Source organism: Myxine glutinosa, chromosome 11, assembly GCF_964187855.1.
Source record: "Myxine glutinosa chromosome 11, kmMyxGlut1.1, whole genome shotgun sequence".
Taxonomy (NCBI): Eukaryota; Metazoa; Chordata; class Myxini; order Myxiniformes; family Myxinidae; genus Myxine; species Myxine glutinosa.
In genome coordinates this window covers 15,270,780-15,286,238 of record NC_136271.1, presented here as the reverse complement: position 1 = coordinate 15,286,238, position 15,459 = coordinate 15,270,780, and the positions used below count along the sequence as shown (strand labels likewise).

The 15,459-nt window shown below is 44.4% G+C and overlaps 1 protein-coding gene across 3 annotated transcripts; it reads left to right on the top strand.

Annotated features, from left to right (window-relative positions):
* Positions 1-1,011: 1,011 nt before the first annotated feature.
* On the top strand, positions 1,012-15,080 carry LOC137436430 (uncharacterized). 3 transcript variants are annotated; one of them, XM_068130200.2, is made up of 5 exons: positions 1,012-2,204; positions 9,690-9,756; positions 12,387-12,618; positions 14,032-14,151; positions 14,262-15,080. In XM_068130200.2, exons 1-5 carry the CDS (start codon positions 2,184-2,186, stop codon positions 14,608-14,610), a joined length of 789 nt encoding a protein of 262 aa, XP_067986301.1. In that variant the 5' UTR covers positions 1,012-2,183; the 3' UTR covers positions 14,611-15,080. The 3 variants fall into 3 exon arrangements, 2 of the variants coding, with proteins under 2 accessions (XP_067986301.1, XP_067986302.1); XM_068130201.2 differs by having other exon boundaries at positions 1,013-2,204; positions 12,459-12,618; XR_010986270.2 differs by lacking the exons at positions 1,012-2,204; positions 12,387-12,618 and having other exon boundaries at positions 7,041-9,756.
* Positions 15,081-15,459: the final 379 nt, after the last annotated feature.

The window sequence follows — 15,459 nt, the reverse complement described above, 5'->3', positions numbered from 1 at the left end:
AGGTTTTTCCAGGCAATTTTTCCAATTATCCAGGTTTTTTCCAGGCAATTTTTCCAATTTTCCAGGCAATCCAGGTTTTTATTTCTTTTAACAATTTTCTTTGTCCATTGTGGATGAAAATGTGCTTCAATTTGAATTGCAAGGCCAATGGTAGACGATGAATGAGAACCTGGCTTCACAGCATCATATGAGCCCTTGCTTTACCTGAGAATGTGAAGCAGGCCAGATAAAAATCCACTGCACAACTTGAGAGATGTTTGATCCTTCATTGACTATTTTGTAGTACATATATAAGCCAGCTGAGGGTGCCCTCGTGTCGCTCATTCATCAGACGTTGGATTGGCAGGATCGCCTCGAGGTATGCGCACACGCCTCTGAGCCGTCAAGCCTGGGTTTGAATCCTAACCTGCCTGTAAACTGCCACCCTTGTGCTGAACCAGGTAAGGCGAGGCATCAATGTGTGCACCGTCCATCGGATGGACGTCAAACTGGAGGTCTCGTCTGCTAGCATTATTAACGAACGTTGAAGATCCCACGGTGTCCTTCACTAAGAGTAGGCTGCCTGTTGTTTCGAAATTCCTGTCCTAACCTATAGGGGCACTGCAATGGTGCAACCAGGAGCCACAGGCTGCATTCAAAATGAGTGAATAAATCAGGTGTTTGTCCAATTATTATTGGTCTCCTACCTGGAGGGGACGATAGGTGCTCTCGGTCCGTCTGTCCGGACTCACCTGTGGTTTTCTGCTCTTTTATTTCATACCCTGTAACTTATTCAACTGAAACTTGGTCCATGGCTTTATAATGATAAGTTTGAGTTCCAGGGCTTTTCACCAATTTTTCATGGAGTTGTGGTCTTTTTGGACTTAGAAAATACCATGTATTATACATGTCCGTTTTCCAGACCTTTCCCCCTTCCCATTTAACATATTGAACTGAAACATGGTAGGAGACATTTATTGCAAAGCAATTCTCCCGCTTGTTACCCTGCGCTCGTGAAGCGAAAAGCAGGGTTAGGCCTTCAGTTGCGTACGTACGTGTGGCGTGTCTGCATTTTAAAAATTCACTTTCTCAGCAACCGTTGCTCCGATTGACACGAAATTTTACCATGGGAGTAGAATTTTTTTATTCATAATTATGACCTCATAGGTCACGTAGCACGGACGCGATCTTGGAAAAAGGTTAACACCTCTATATCTCCCACACGACTCAATGCAAAAAAGTTGAAACAAGGCTCATTGTCAAGTACTCCCCATGGGAAATACGATATGTTGATGTTGATGATGATGATGTCATCGGTGCTTTCATTATGACGTCATAATTCGACAAGTACAACACTTGATCTGATTAGTATGGAAAAAAATTCCCTCTGTAACTGTTAGTCCGACGAACACGAAATTTGTACCATAGGAGCGGCGACTCCTGCAGATTTTTTAAATGATAGTTATGACGTCATAGGTCACGTGGTACAGGCGCCATATTGGAACAATCGAAAAACGTTGCACCTCTATATCTCCAAAACCACTCCATGAAATAAATTGAAACATGGCTCATTGTAAAGAACTCTGCATGGGGAATAGGTGTTGTTAATGATGACGTCATTGGTGCCGTAATTATGACGTCATAATTCGACAGGGACAACGCTTAGTCTGATCAGTTTGAAATTTATTGAGCGTGATCTACGCAACAATTATATTAGAGAATATAAATTTATGATGTAATCACTCACCTGGTCTGGCAGCCATATTGGATCAAAGAAAAAAAAACGTTCGAAAGCAGGAGAATTGGCTCGCAACAAGTTGACTGCGCAGGGTAAGTATTCCATGTATACCATCTAATTCATATTTATAATCGAGGTTGGTATCCTAATATTTCCATTGCCTTGATGATGTAATCGTGCTCTCCAATGGTGACTGCTAAAGACAGCGAAATCAGTGTATCGTGCTGCTTTAAACCCAGGCTGTGTTTTTTGGTGTTTGTATTTCCTGATCTGATTTTTACCTGGATCACGGTTATCTTGTGCAAAGCATCATGTTTTCCCACCACCTCCAAAGGTCTCCTGCACAAGAAGCTGTTATTTGGCAATTACAATAATTCAACTTTCATCGCTGATACTGCATTGAATAACCCTTCCACAACATCCCCATATCTCCCTGCTACTCAATCCTAACTTTATCCTCTGAAGGATGACAGGACACTCCATAAAGGTTTCTGCTTCTTCTTTTTTTTACGTGTGTATAATATTACCCTCGCCTGAGGAGAGGGTATTGCATTTGAGTCCGTTTGTTTTTCCGGCAAGTATTTTGATCGGTTGGTTTGTCTGTCTGTCTGTTTGTTCGCAGTACTACGTCTACACCGTTGCACGTAGAATCGCCAAACTTTACACACATATTTGGCTTGCCCTGGAATAGACTGTGCCCAATTGATGACGTCATCGGTCACGTGGTTCGGCCGCCATCTTGGAAAAACCCCAAAAACTTTGCACCTCTATATCTCCAAAAGTGCCGAATAGAAAAGATTGAGACGTGGCTCATTGTAAAGAACTCTCCATGGGGAATAAAATATGATAATGATGATGTCATCGGTCACGTGGTTCGGTCGCCATCTTGGAAAAACCGAAAAATTTTGCACCTCTATATCTCCGAAAGTGCTGAATAGAAAAAATTGCGACATGGCTCATTGTAAAGAACTCTCCATGGGGAATCAAATATGTTAATGATGACGTGATCGGTCACGTGGTTCGGCCGCCATCTTGGAAAAACCCAAAAATTTTGCACCTCCATATCTCCGGAAGTGCTGAATAGAAAAAATTGAGACATGGCTCATTGTAAAGGACTCCATGGGGAATAAAACATGTTAATGATGATGTCATGGGTGCCTCCATTACGACGTCATAATTCGACAAGTACAAAACTTCATCCGATCAAGATGCAATTTCTTGAACGCCATGTGGGCATAAACTGGTGGAGAAAAAAAATAATGATGACGTCATCGGTCACGTGGTTCGGCAGCCATCTTGGAAAAACGGAAAAACTTTGCACCTCCATATCTGCGAAAGTGCTGAATAGAAAAAATTTAGACACGGCTCATTGTAAATAACTCAACATGGGGAATAAAATATGTTAATGATGATGATGATGGTGCCTCCATTATGACGTCATAATGTATAAAACAAGTAATGTTTTATATGTAAAACTATGTTTGTTTTTTTTTATATGTAAAACGTCATAATGTAAAACGAGTACAAAACGTCATCTGATCAAGATGAAATTTCTTGAGCATAATACAACAACACAACAACATGCATTTTAAAGGCCATTTTCCCTACTAGAGCGGGGGTTAGCCTTGCGGTCCCCATGACAATCTTCTCCATTTTGCCCTATTTTCTGCATCTCTCCTTTTTAACCCCCTTGCCCGCATTTCTTCTTCCACCATCTTTAGCCAAGTCTTTCTCGGTCTTCCCCGTCCCCTACTTCCTTCTACATTCATTTCCATCACTCTTCTCAACCAGTCACTTTCATCCTTCCTCAACACATGACCAAACCATCTCAACCTGTTCCTCTTCACAGCATCAATCACAGGCTCTATTCCCATCATCTTTCGCAATTCATCATTTGTCTTCCTCTCTCTCAACGATACTCCGCACATCCGTCGAACCATTCGCATTTCCACCCTTTCCAACCTTCGTTGCTGCTCTACGTTCATTACCCATGTCTCGCTCCCATAAATCATAACACTTCTCACACATGCAGCATACACCTTTCCCTTCAGCTTCAACGACACTCCCCTCATCATCAGCACGCCACTCAGTTCCCGAAACTTCTTCCATGCACATCTCACTCTCGCAACCGTTGCCGAGTCTGATCCACCTTCTCCATTCAGCATGTCTCCAAGGTAGCAAAATGTTTACACACCTTCCAGCTTCATGCCATCTCCAAGATCCAACTCAACATTTCCTCCATCTGCAGCTCCCTCTGTGCACACCTTACATTTGAATGTAGCTGCCACACTGGTTAATGACCCTCTCAGACCACTACATTTTTGATGAACCCACTCAGCGCACATTGTACATTGAATGGAGTTCACTCCGACACCCTTCCTACACACAGCACAGGGCCACTTCCCAGTTCTTTCCACCTCACCACATGCTTTACCACTTGCCATCACCTTCGTCTTTCCGATATTCACCTTCAGACCTTTTGTCTCCATACATTCCTTCCACTTGTTCATCTTTTCCATCAGTCCATCCATACTTTCCGCAATCAACACCAGATCATCTGCATACAACAACTCCCACGGCAAACCCTCCTTTACGTTCTGAGCCAGCACCTCCATCACAGCTACAAATAGGAGTGGACTTAGTACCGACCCCTGATGCACTCCCACCTTCACCTCAAACTCACCACTGTTCCCGTCCTTCGTCCTTACAGCTATGCGCGCTCTTTTGCACATTGCCATCACTACTCTGATCAACCATTCCTCCACTCCTAACTTCTTCAATGCCCATGTCAATACTTTGCGTGGAACCCTATCGAATGCTTTCTCCAGATCAACAAACCCAAGAAACAACTTCTTCCTCTTCTCCATGTACTTCTCCTGCAACTGCCTCACAATGAAAAGCACGTCTGTCGTTCCTCTTCCTGGCATAAATCCAAACTGCATTTCGTCGATCTTCACTTTCTTCCTTATCCTCCTCTCCAACACCCTTTCCAATACCTTCATTCCATGCTCCAATAACTTTATCGCTCGGTACGAGCCACACTCCAGAGGGTCACCTTTCCCCTTGTATAAAAGGACGAGTGTACTCAGTTCCCAATCCACTGGAATGCGGCCTTCTTTCACCACCAGATTACAGATCTCTGTCATTCTCTTGACACCCCAACTTCCTGCTGCCTTCAACATATCTCCCACAACTCCCGTCGGCCCTCCCGCTTTTCTGCCCTTCATTGCTTTTATCGCTTCCTCAACTTCCTTCTCAGTTATCTTCTCTGCCGGTCTTAAAACTGGGTTACTCTCTATGTTGCCATCTCATTCATTCTCTGTGTTCAACAGCATTTCCATATATCTTTTCCATCTTCCTTTAATTCCATCTGGGTCGACAACGATTTGTCCCACTTCATCCTTCAAGCAACTCACCCCCATCACATCACACCTCTCTTTCGCTATCTGCTTTGCAATCCTGAATACTGCTTTCTGACCCTCTTCCGAATCCAAGCGTTCTCCGAACATTTTCCTACATGCCTCCTGCGCCTTTGCTACCTCTTTCTTTGCAGCCTTCTTGGCTGCCTAATAACTTTCATGCTCTGCTTTTTCTGCTCCCGTACCCTTCGCCTTCTTCCACTCCTTGAACTTCTTCCTCTTCTCATCAATCCTCTTTCCAACTTCATCATCCCACCACCATGTTTCCGAGTGCCTCGGTGGTCCTTTTGTCCATCCACATACCTCACCAACGGCTCCCAACAGACTATCTTTCATTGACATCCAACCACGTTCAAGCTCAACCACATCATCCTCCACCCTACTCAGCCTCTCTTTTAATGTCTCCCTTACTGTCACCTCTTTCAACCTCCACACCTTCATTCTCGGTTGGTACTTCACCTGCCGAGCTCTCCTCGCACCTTTCACCCTTATGTCGCAGACAACTAAGTGGTGCTGTGAAACAGCCTCCTCCCCCGGGATCACCTTTGTGTCCCGGAGGTGCCCCCTATCTCGCCTATGCACCATCAGGTAGTCAACGGTTGTCGTCGACCCACCTGACGTGTATGTAACAAGTTTATTATCCTCTTTCTGGAACTGAGTATTACAAATCAACAAATCAGCTCCATCATCAAACTCCAAAATCCTTTCACCTTCTCCATTTCTCGCACCATATCCGTAACCCCCATGAACTCCGTCAAAACCATCCATACTCCTTCCCACATGTCCATTTAGGTCTCCTACCACAACAACTTCCTCATCTTTCACGTTTTCCATCAGCTTCTCTATCGCACACCAGAACTTGTCCTTCTCTTCATCGCTTCGACCAACCTGCGGAGCATATGACGTTGACCAAGATGACGTTCGAGATGACGTTTACCAAGAGCTTTCCAATCATCATTTTCACCATCATCAACCTATCACTCACTCTAGTCACACTCACCACACTGTCGACAAACTCCTCAGAAAACAGGACACAACACCATTCACGCCCTCCAGGCACACTTGCCACATAAACTTGTATTTCTGTCCCTGCCTACCCTTCACTACCCCTCACACCACTACCCCTCACACCTCACACCTCACACCTCACACCTACCCCTCACACCACTTCCCTTCCATCTCGTCTCTTGCACACAACATATGTCCACTCTTCTTCTGACCAATACTTCCACCACTTCTCCTGATCTCCCTGTCATTGTCCCTACATTCCATGTCCCAAACCTCAGAAACCGATCTCCACTTCGGGCTGTACCCTGCCCATATGTAGTTGTAATTGTCATGGTTCTCTTTTTGAGGCAATGTTTTTATGGCCGGATGCCCTTCCTGACGCCAACCCTCTTAGTCTTCTCTTACGACACGCAGGGATACGGTGTACCTATTCTAATCCAGGGTACACACTGGGAAACGTTTAAAACATGGAAATTCTGGGGGGGGGGGGGGGGGGAGGGCGGCGTCAGCATCACGGCTGCGGTTTAAACATATTTAAATAATATTTAAACAAAACCATGAAAAACAATCTGGGAAAAGTCTCTAATTGAGAACGTGGATTTGAGAAAGCAGGAGCAGAGGTGGAAGACAATTAGATATAGGGGGCGGGGCACAAGTCGAGACGAGGAGGAGATCGAACAAGCACGTGTCTGGGAGGAGACAAAGAATTAATATAGAATTTTTTTTTGTTTGTTTATTTGCTTGTTCTGTTTTCAAAACGCTGGACAAAGGGGAAGATGTTCGTGAGAGGTAGGGGGGAGAAAAGAAAATCAAAGAAACAAGCAAATACTAGGAAGGAAAGAACCCATATTCACAAAACACTGACGGGGGGAGGGAGCCCGGAGAGACCAAGGCGCACGAGGCGCGAACAAAAAAACGACTAATTACACACAAATTTGCAACAACTACAAAACCAAATAGAAACACACAATAACACATACACAACAAAATACCCAGCGGAAATTTGACAAAGAAACGAAAGGGGAAAACACTCAAACTTTGATGCCGTGGAGAGATCGAAGCAAGCCTCGTCGCTCGAGGGACCGGAAGCATAATTCTTGAGCATAATCTCGGAATAAATTTGTTTAGAAAACAAATAATGACGTCATTGATCACGTGGTTCGGCCGCCATATTTGTCCAAAATGGCCAAAAAAAAAAGTATATTCCGGCAAGTTCTTGGTCTCTGACCGATTTTTCATTTGTCTGTCTGTTTGCTTGTTTGCCCGCACAGAATAAATATGATTTTCTCTGCAACCGTTGGTCCGATTGACAGGAAATTTTCACCATAGGTGCAACTCCACTTGAATTTTTTTTAAATGATAATTGTGATGTCATAGGTCACGTGCTTCGGCCGCCATCTTGGAAAAAACAAAAAACTTTGCACCTCTATATCTCTGAAAGTGCTGCATAGAAAAAATTGAGACATGACTCATTGTAAATAACTCTCCATGGAAAATAACATCTGTTAATTATGATGTCATAGGTGCCTCCATTATGACATCATAATTCGACAAGTACAAAACTTCATGCGATCAAGATGAAAATTATTGAGCGTCATCTCGGGATAAATTGCTGGAGAAAAAATAAATAATGATGACGTCATCGGTCACGTGGTTCGGCCGCCATATTATTATTTTTAACACAAGCTTTAAAAACCACTGAAAACACATCCTGGCGAGGGTCTGCAATCTCTGATTCCTCTTTCTTGTTTAGATTCTTTTTATTACCTGCGATGTGTCACAGGTCTAAAAGAGCTCCACGTTACTGCTGTTGTGATTCTTGTTGGGGTCGATTTTTGAAATGTGCACCCATTGGTTGACCAACAGCCAGACCCCACCCACATTTGTCGCTTGACTCCACCTACCATGGTACCCAGGTAAAACAAGATGGTCGCCATCGCCATCATTATAGTCGCCTAAGACATCAGGCCTGTAGGCCTCTGCTGATTATAAAATGCCCGGGTTTTTTGCGTCAGATTTCCTTTTGCATTGTTTTGGGTCGGGTGTTATTCACAATGAGGAACCCTGAAAAAAATCTAATCAAAATCGAATAAAAATTATAAGTAAGGTTTAATCAAGTCTGTCAGCATGCACTGTATTCGCCTCCCTCAAAAAAATAGCGTTACATAATATTTGAACGTGACGAATCAGCTTGTTCTGATGTAACCATTGTGTAGGGTGACATGGATGAGATGTGTCGAGTTCATTTTTTAATAGCACATTAATAGTTTCCCAATCGCCCTGTTCATCTTTTAAGTGTGCTTTAAATGTGTGTTTCCCAATCGCCCTGTTCATCTTTTAAGTGTGCTTTAAATGTGTTTCCAATCGCCCTGTTCATCTTTTAAGTGTGCTTTAAATGTGTGTTTCCCAATCGCCCTGTTCATATTTTAAGTGTGCTTTAAATGTGTTTCCCAATCGCCCTGTTCATCTTTTAAGTGTGCTTTAAATGTGTTTCCCAATCGCCCTGTTCATATTTTAAGTGTGCTTTAAATGTGTGTTTCCCAATCGCCCTGTTCATATTTTAAGTGTGCTTTAAATGCGTGTTTCCCAATCACCCTGTTCATCTTTTAAGTGTGCTTTAAATGTGTGTTTCCCAATCGCCCTGTTCATCTTTTAAGTGTGCTTTAAATGTGTGTTTCCCAATCACCCTGTTCATCTTTTAAGTGTGCTTTAAATGCATGTTTCCCAATCACCCTGTTCATCTTTTAAGTGTGCTTTAAATGCGTGTTTCCCAATCATCCTGTTCATCTTTTAAGAGTCCTTTAAATGCGTGTTCCCCAATCACCCTGTTCATCTTTTAAGTGCGCTTTAAATGCGTGTTCCCCAATCACCCTGTTCATCTTTTAAGTGTGCTTTAAATGCGTGTTTTCCCATTCACCCTGTGCATCTTTTAAGTGTGCTTTAAATGCGTGTTTCCCAATCATCCTGTTAATCTTTTAAGTGTGCTTTAAATGTGTTTCCCAATCGCCCTATTCATCTTTTAAGTGTGCTTTAAATGTGTGTTTCCCAATCGCCCGTTACCGGATTTTGTCGCAGGTTGTGACCACAGAGCGGTCATTCTTGTTAACTTACAAGTATGGCATTCACAAAAATACTTCCCTTCCTATTTCTGTGCAGATGCACGAAGTCTCGCGGATGGGCAGTACCGGTGTAGCCACCCATGTATAGTGATTTGCGCGGAGGGTTGAGATAAAGGAAGAGTGGACCATAAAGATACTTTTCCCTCTATGGTCCGGCTCACATCCCACGGCTGACACTGCTTCTAAGAGGGCCACCCAGGACCTTGAGATAGTGACTATAATTACTCCAGGGTTAACTTTTAACAGATAACTGGAAGAACATATGGTCTCCGCTTTCTGCTGGATCTAAATTGTCTATTTGGGGTGCATAGCATCAACACGACCCCACTATTTCCGTTTCAGGACTGGAGGTGCACGTGAAAGGGGCCAGAAATATCGCCATTTCCCTTCTATGTTATTGATTGAATGACTTTTTTTTCTTACCAGGTTATTGATGCAAAGAAGGAGGATCTCCACAGCCCTTATTCCGGTAGACATGGAGAATCCTTTGCTGGTGAGTAATGTTGACCTGCCTGTCTGGTTTTGGCAAGTGCAGTGTTTCGTACTTGGTGTTGGACGGGGCTGATTCTCACATGTGATACACATTTGTGTCTGCGGCTGACGTAGGAGACTGGGAATTATATGCATCGGTGTGTTGTGTTGTATGATACATCTGGTCTTGCTCCGCTCTGGTGTTAAATCGGCACAGAGAATGGACCGACCAATGGCCGATGACCTTGAAAACCCGCAGGGATTGTGCTTCGGTGGGACATTTGGATAATCCCAATTATCCCACTGATTTCCTGGCTGGACTTTTTCATTGCCCTGTTCAATTATTACGTTTCATACAATATTTGTGTACAATTATTTAGTGCTAGTTGTTGTCGCTTTGGCAGGTGCTGCAGTATAAATCTCAAATGAAACTTCCTCATTTGACAGAACGAGGGAGAGACACAGTTTCTGAATGTCCCAAATCACGTGCATTCCTCACCACATGATCTGCTCCTCTCTCAAGAAGATGTTTTTATTGTAATTTTTTTCCTATAAGACCTTTGGTTCTGGGTTTGTGGTCCTCTTCCTCGGGGAAGGTGGTGGAGGCGTAGGTGACCCTTCCTTTATTCCTCACCTATTATCCAGTATTCATACACAGCCCAATAGGTGACCTCACTCTGCACAGACCAATCAGTCTAACCATACCTGGAGTATATGGTCCGTTGCTGGGTGATCAACCAATCGGACAAAGCGTCGTCCTCCTCTCTGGCCGAGCGGTCATGTCCAGTCAGGACAGGTGTGTCTGGGCATTCAGGTCGGGTGGCGTAGCTGTCCAAGAGGCACAGATTTTTGTCATTGGCCAATGAACCACGCTACTCTCCAATCAGTATGGCCCCAGCTTGCTATGCAGGTCATTTAAGGTCACATGTAACCTTTCCAAACATTTTATTTCTCTAGATCTGCATGATCTAAATTATAATTTCACTTTTCCAATATTCCTCAATTTTTCCTACTAACTGATTATACAACAGGCATTTTAAGGCCATTTTCCCTGCTAAAGTAGGGGTTAGCCATGCGGGCCCCATGACAATCTTCTTCATTTTGCCCTATTTTCTGCATCTCCCCTTGTTAACCCCCTTGCCCGCATTTTTTTTTTTGTATACCAGATCGAGGCTCGTGTAAAAGCTAACATTAATCACAAAAAGACAAACTGACACATACAACATATGATAACTGGAGCGGGAGACAAGATGGGGAGAGAGGGAGAAGCACACAAGTACAACAGTAGACAACAGGGACATCGGGAGATCTGTGGGAGGGAGAGGGCTTGGGGGGAGGAGGCACGGGAAGGGGGTGGGGGGAGTGGGGGGTGGAGAGGTATAAAACATATGGACACTGCTAGGAGTTCCAGGAAATAAGCCGGAATTTCAGAAAAGTGCATCTGGGGTGAATTAATGGGGGTAGAAAAGATCAAGGTTTTGGATGGCGGAAGATAAGAGATGGTGGCACAGACCCTAATCTATCTGGGGAAGGCCCGCCTACAGCGGATTTTGTTGGAGAAGCCTGCCTACCTGCCGACAGATTTCTTCTTCGACCATCTTTAGCCAAGGCTTTCTCGGTCTTCCCCGTCCTCTACTTCCTTCTGCATTCATTTCCATCACTCTTCTCAACCAGTCACTTTCATCCTTCCTCAACACATGACCAAACAATCTCAACCTGTTCCTCTTCACAGCATCCATATATCACATATTCTAAACTTAAACCAAGACATCAATCACACGTTCCGAGTCATTCTGTAACATTAACATTGTAACATTAGGAAAATCCCGATTATCCCAACTGTACAATTTATAGCAATTGGGTGTTTACCAGACTCAGCAGTGTAATGGCCTCTTGCGTTGAAGTTCCTCTTAAGGAAACTCATATTAATATTGTAGGATTAACAGCTCAAGCAGATCCTGCAACAGGTCCATCTGAAGGCATTAGAATAGGCTTCTATAAATGTTAGGCCGCGGTGTACGGTAATTGGCAGACTTTGATAGACCTTGTGTATCCTTGTGATTTGAGTACCTGGAGGATCTACGGTAGACGTTTCCTGCTGTGCAGCTGCTGCCCTGTTACCCACACATACGTGTCGACTGAAGGAGCAAAAGGCTGTTCTGCATTTGCGTTAAACCACTTCCTTTCATCCTGCAGCGAATTCACAGACTTTCACATATACACACGTGGACCTTTTCAAACTAGGATTATGTTAAGAATTTGCCCAGGGTCTGGATCACAGCAGGATCTCTGTATGGTCAGTGTCCTTAAACCCGCCCCTACTCCGGCCTGCCTTTGTGGTTATGCAAGTGCAAGCCCTTTTCAAGTGGAACAAATGAAATAAAAAAATTTCCGTTGTTTTGGGATTGTGATAAGTTCCACGATAAAGAAATGTAAACGAAGGTGTTATCAAAGGAAAAGTTTCAAGCACGTCCACCCCCGCTGTAGGCGTAAACGTATCGAAGATGGTGGCTTACCGTGCCAATAATCCAGGCCAGGCCAGACTTCATTCCATGCTCATGTTGAATAAAATCCATGTCCACCGGCTTGCAGGTAAAAGCATCAAGCATTTTGTACCTCCTCCATCTCGCTTCCTTCCTTCCTCCGATGCAGGAACATCCGAATTGTTTTCCAGCCCCCCCTTCCTCCCCTCCCGCCATTCTTTCCTCACCGTGGTCAAAACAGGAGCAGCACTGTCTTCCCTACATTTTATTCCCTCTCCAAATGCATCTGCTCCAATCATCTCACGTGGATGCTCTTCCGGCGTTTGGCAAAATCCTCGAGCAGTGGGGCTTCGCCTTGCACTGTGTGTCATTCCACATTGGAACAATGATGGAACCAACAGGTAACTGATATAGGAATGGAGATGAAAAGGTTCTAAAAAGACGTTGAGCCATATATTTGAGTTTTTCCAACTGGATCTAGTGTAGATCAATCATATATATATGATATATATAAATTCGCTCCAACTCAAATCTAGATGTTCCACTTTTAAAAAACAATCATTGTCAGTGAAGGACCAGCAACATGTGGTTGGTGGTGATTGTTGCTTCCAGTCAATGGAAGGTCACTTGAAAGTGTATTTGATTGAGCTGGTGTTGGACAGGGCCTTACTTGTCGGCTAGGCTTTGAAACTTTAATATAGTCCGTCGTTGCCATTAGGAGGAGTCCATTCGTCTGTCGCTCGTCTTCCATCATGGGCATCCAGCCCTGTGAACACAGGAATCAAATGTGTTGTCTACCGGTGGTTTCTAATATCTGGAGCACCCATCCTTGTGTCTCCAGTCCGGACCCGGATTTGCAATCACTAATATCTGTTTTGTAAATCCGAAGCCACTTCCGGCATAATCTGAAGCCACTTCCGGCATAATCTGAAGCCACTTCCGACATAATCTGAAGCCACTTCCTGCATAATCTGAAGCCACTTCCGGCATAATTTGAAGCCACTTCCTGCATAATCTGAAGCCACTTCCGGCATAATCTGAAGCCATTTCCTGCATAATCTGAAGCCACTTCCTGCATATAAGCAATTGCTTGTGGCCAAAAGCTGGGTTTTCCAAGCATAGACTTTTATAAGAGACAAAACCCATTGAATGGTGTATTTTGAAGAAGGGAAGCGTTAGTGTAGGGATATTGACGATTGTTATCCTGCGATAAATTAGTTAGTAAAAAATTGTTATCCTGTGATACACCGATTGGTAGTCCCTCGTATCGGACGGAAGATTGTACATCTGCTGCACCATCTGGATTGTGAGGTTATTTCGGTACATTCACTAGTTCTTCCCAGTATTCCAACAGCTGCTTTGCTTTGTCCAAGGATGACTGCAGTGGTGTGGCCTGTGCTGTCTGTATACTGTGGATGACATCCAAGGCAAATCAAGGTCACCAGAGGGTCTTGTGTCCCCGACTTAAGGGCAGCGTCTAAAAGGAATGGGAACAAGAGGAGTTGCTGTGTTTGTACGGGGAGTTCCTTGGTGGTTCACAGGTAGTAAAAGGCACTTCTCGTTGTCGTGATAAATCGGTTGTCACATGCTGACCGCGAGGAATCCAGGTAATTTAATCAAAGATGGCAGGTGACCAGCCGTGCTATTCAGAATCGGGGTAAATGTTCGTTTTACAAGCATTTATGGGTAGTAAAGGTATTAAGCAAACTTAAAACATTTTAACTGTGTTCAGTTGATGTTGAGTAGATAATTGTTGGTGTTTGCACTGTTCGTACCAAACCTTGTCCACCATTTAAAGCCTCATATGTTCTCAGGTGTACAACTGAACACAGAGCGGAGTTGTGGACCAAGCGATTCGAGGCCTCAAGCTTGTGCTGCCTTTTCCAGGTCCTCACTTGTCACATGGTCAGTTGGAATCGAGTCATTGTTTCCAGGTATTACTCAATTACTCTCGTTTCGGAAAATTGATCACGGTGGTTCAGTGTAGAAGCATCAGAATTGGCATCTCGAAATGCGTCGCGTTCATTCTTTCCCCATACGGCAGAGTACTGGAACTAATGCTCCGGGGATGGATGGCAGACGTCGCGACGCGTGTTGTCATGCCAGCGAGCGAGATGGGCACTCGTTTTGGAAAGGTGAGGACAATGCGTGGAAACTGCCTTATGAGACCAACATTCCATGTGTTGCTCCGCCACATGAGAACATTGCAAAGGGGGCGTTTTTCCACCGAGATTTTTTCTGTTCGACTTTCGAAGATGGGAGAGGCAGAGCATTGTGGGAAGTGCAGGAAGCAGACAGAGGGCGCTCTGCGTCGTGTGTCTTTTCACACGCGGTCCCATTGTGGTCCGCTTCCCATGCTGGTTTATTTGGAGTTTCGGAGCCAGGTGGGATAAGAGTGCCCCAAAGGCCCAAGCGTAAACACCGACACGGGCGTTATCTCCTACTGTCTACACACGCACAATGGATTCTTGTTCTCTGCGGTGTGCTCAGGAACCTCCATAATAGTGTTCCACTTGTCCGAGAAGAGAAGGCCCGCGGACCAAGACTTGTTTACGGAAGATCACTCACCCAAAATTTTAGCCCAGTATGAAGATGTTAAATTTGTCACATTTTATGCAAGACTTGTTTTCACAAATTGTCTGTTTTATTACATCAGCAATATTTGACGTGCCATCTCCAGAGATGGAAAGTAAAGCACCATAAACAATACGATGCTTTGTGTGGATACGACTGTTTGGAAGATCTGTTCGAAAAGAGGAAGAAAAAAACCACTCCGTTAAAAATGAGGAATTTGGTATTATTTCCTTACTAGTGATCAAAGACTTGTGGAGGATGGCAATAAAGATTTGTGCTCAAAACTAGATTAAAAGGCCTCATTTATGCTTTGCTTGATGGTGTCCTTGCCACCGGGTTATCTGGTCTTATCTGGTATGTTTGCATTGCTCGGTAATTCTGTCGTATCGATGGGCTGTTTCATTAACCATGTCTCACTGGGCTCAAGGGAAGCGGTGACCTGTGACCTCGACAAGCCAAGCCTGACAGCGCAAACGGGCCTGGAGGCATTCGGCCCCAGCCCTCCATCTTTCGTCTGCAGCCCCCCCCCCCCCCAAGAACTCCCAGAGGGCTTTGGGGGGGAAGGGATTCAGTCGCCTGGTTTTCAGGTCTGTGAGCGGTTGTGTGGTGCGGCCACCGTTAGGAGATGCTCGTGCTGTTTGGCTTGTTCTGGACTAATTCAAGAAATA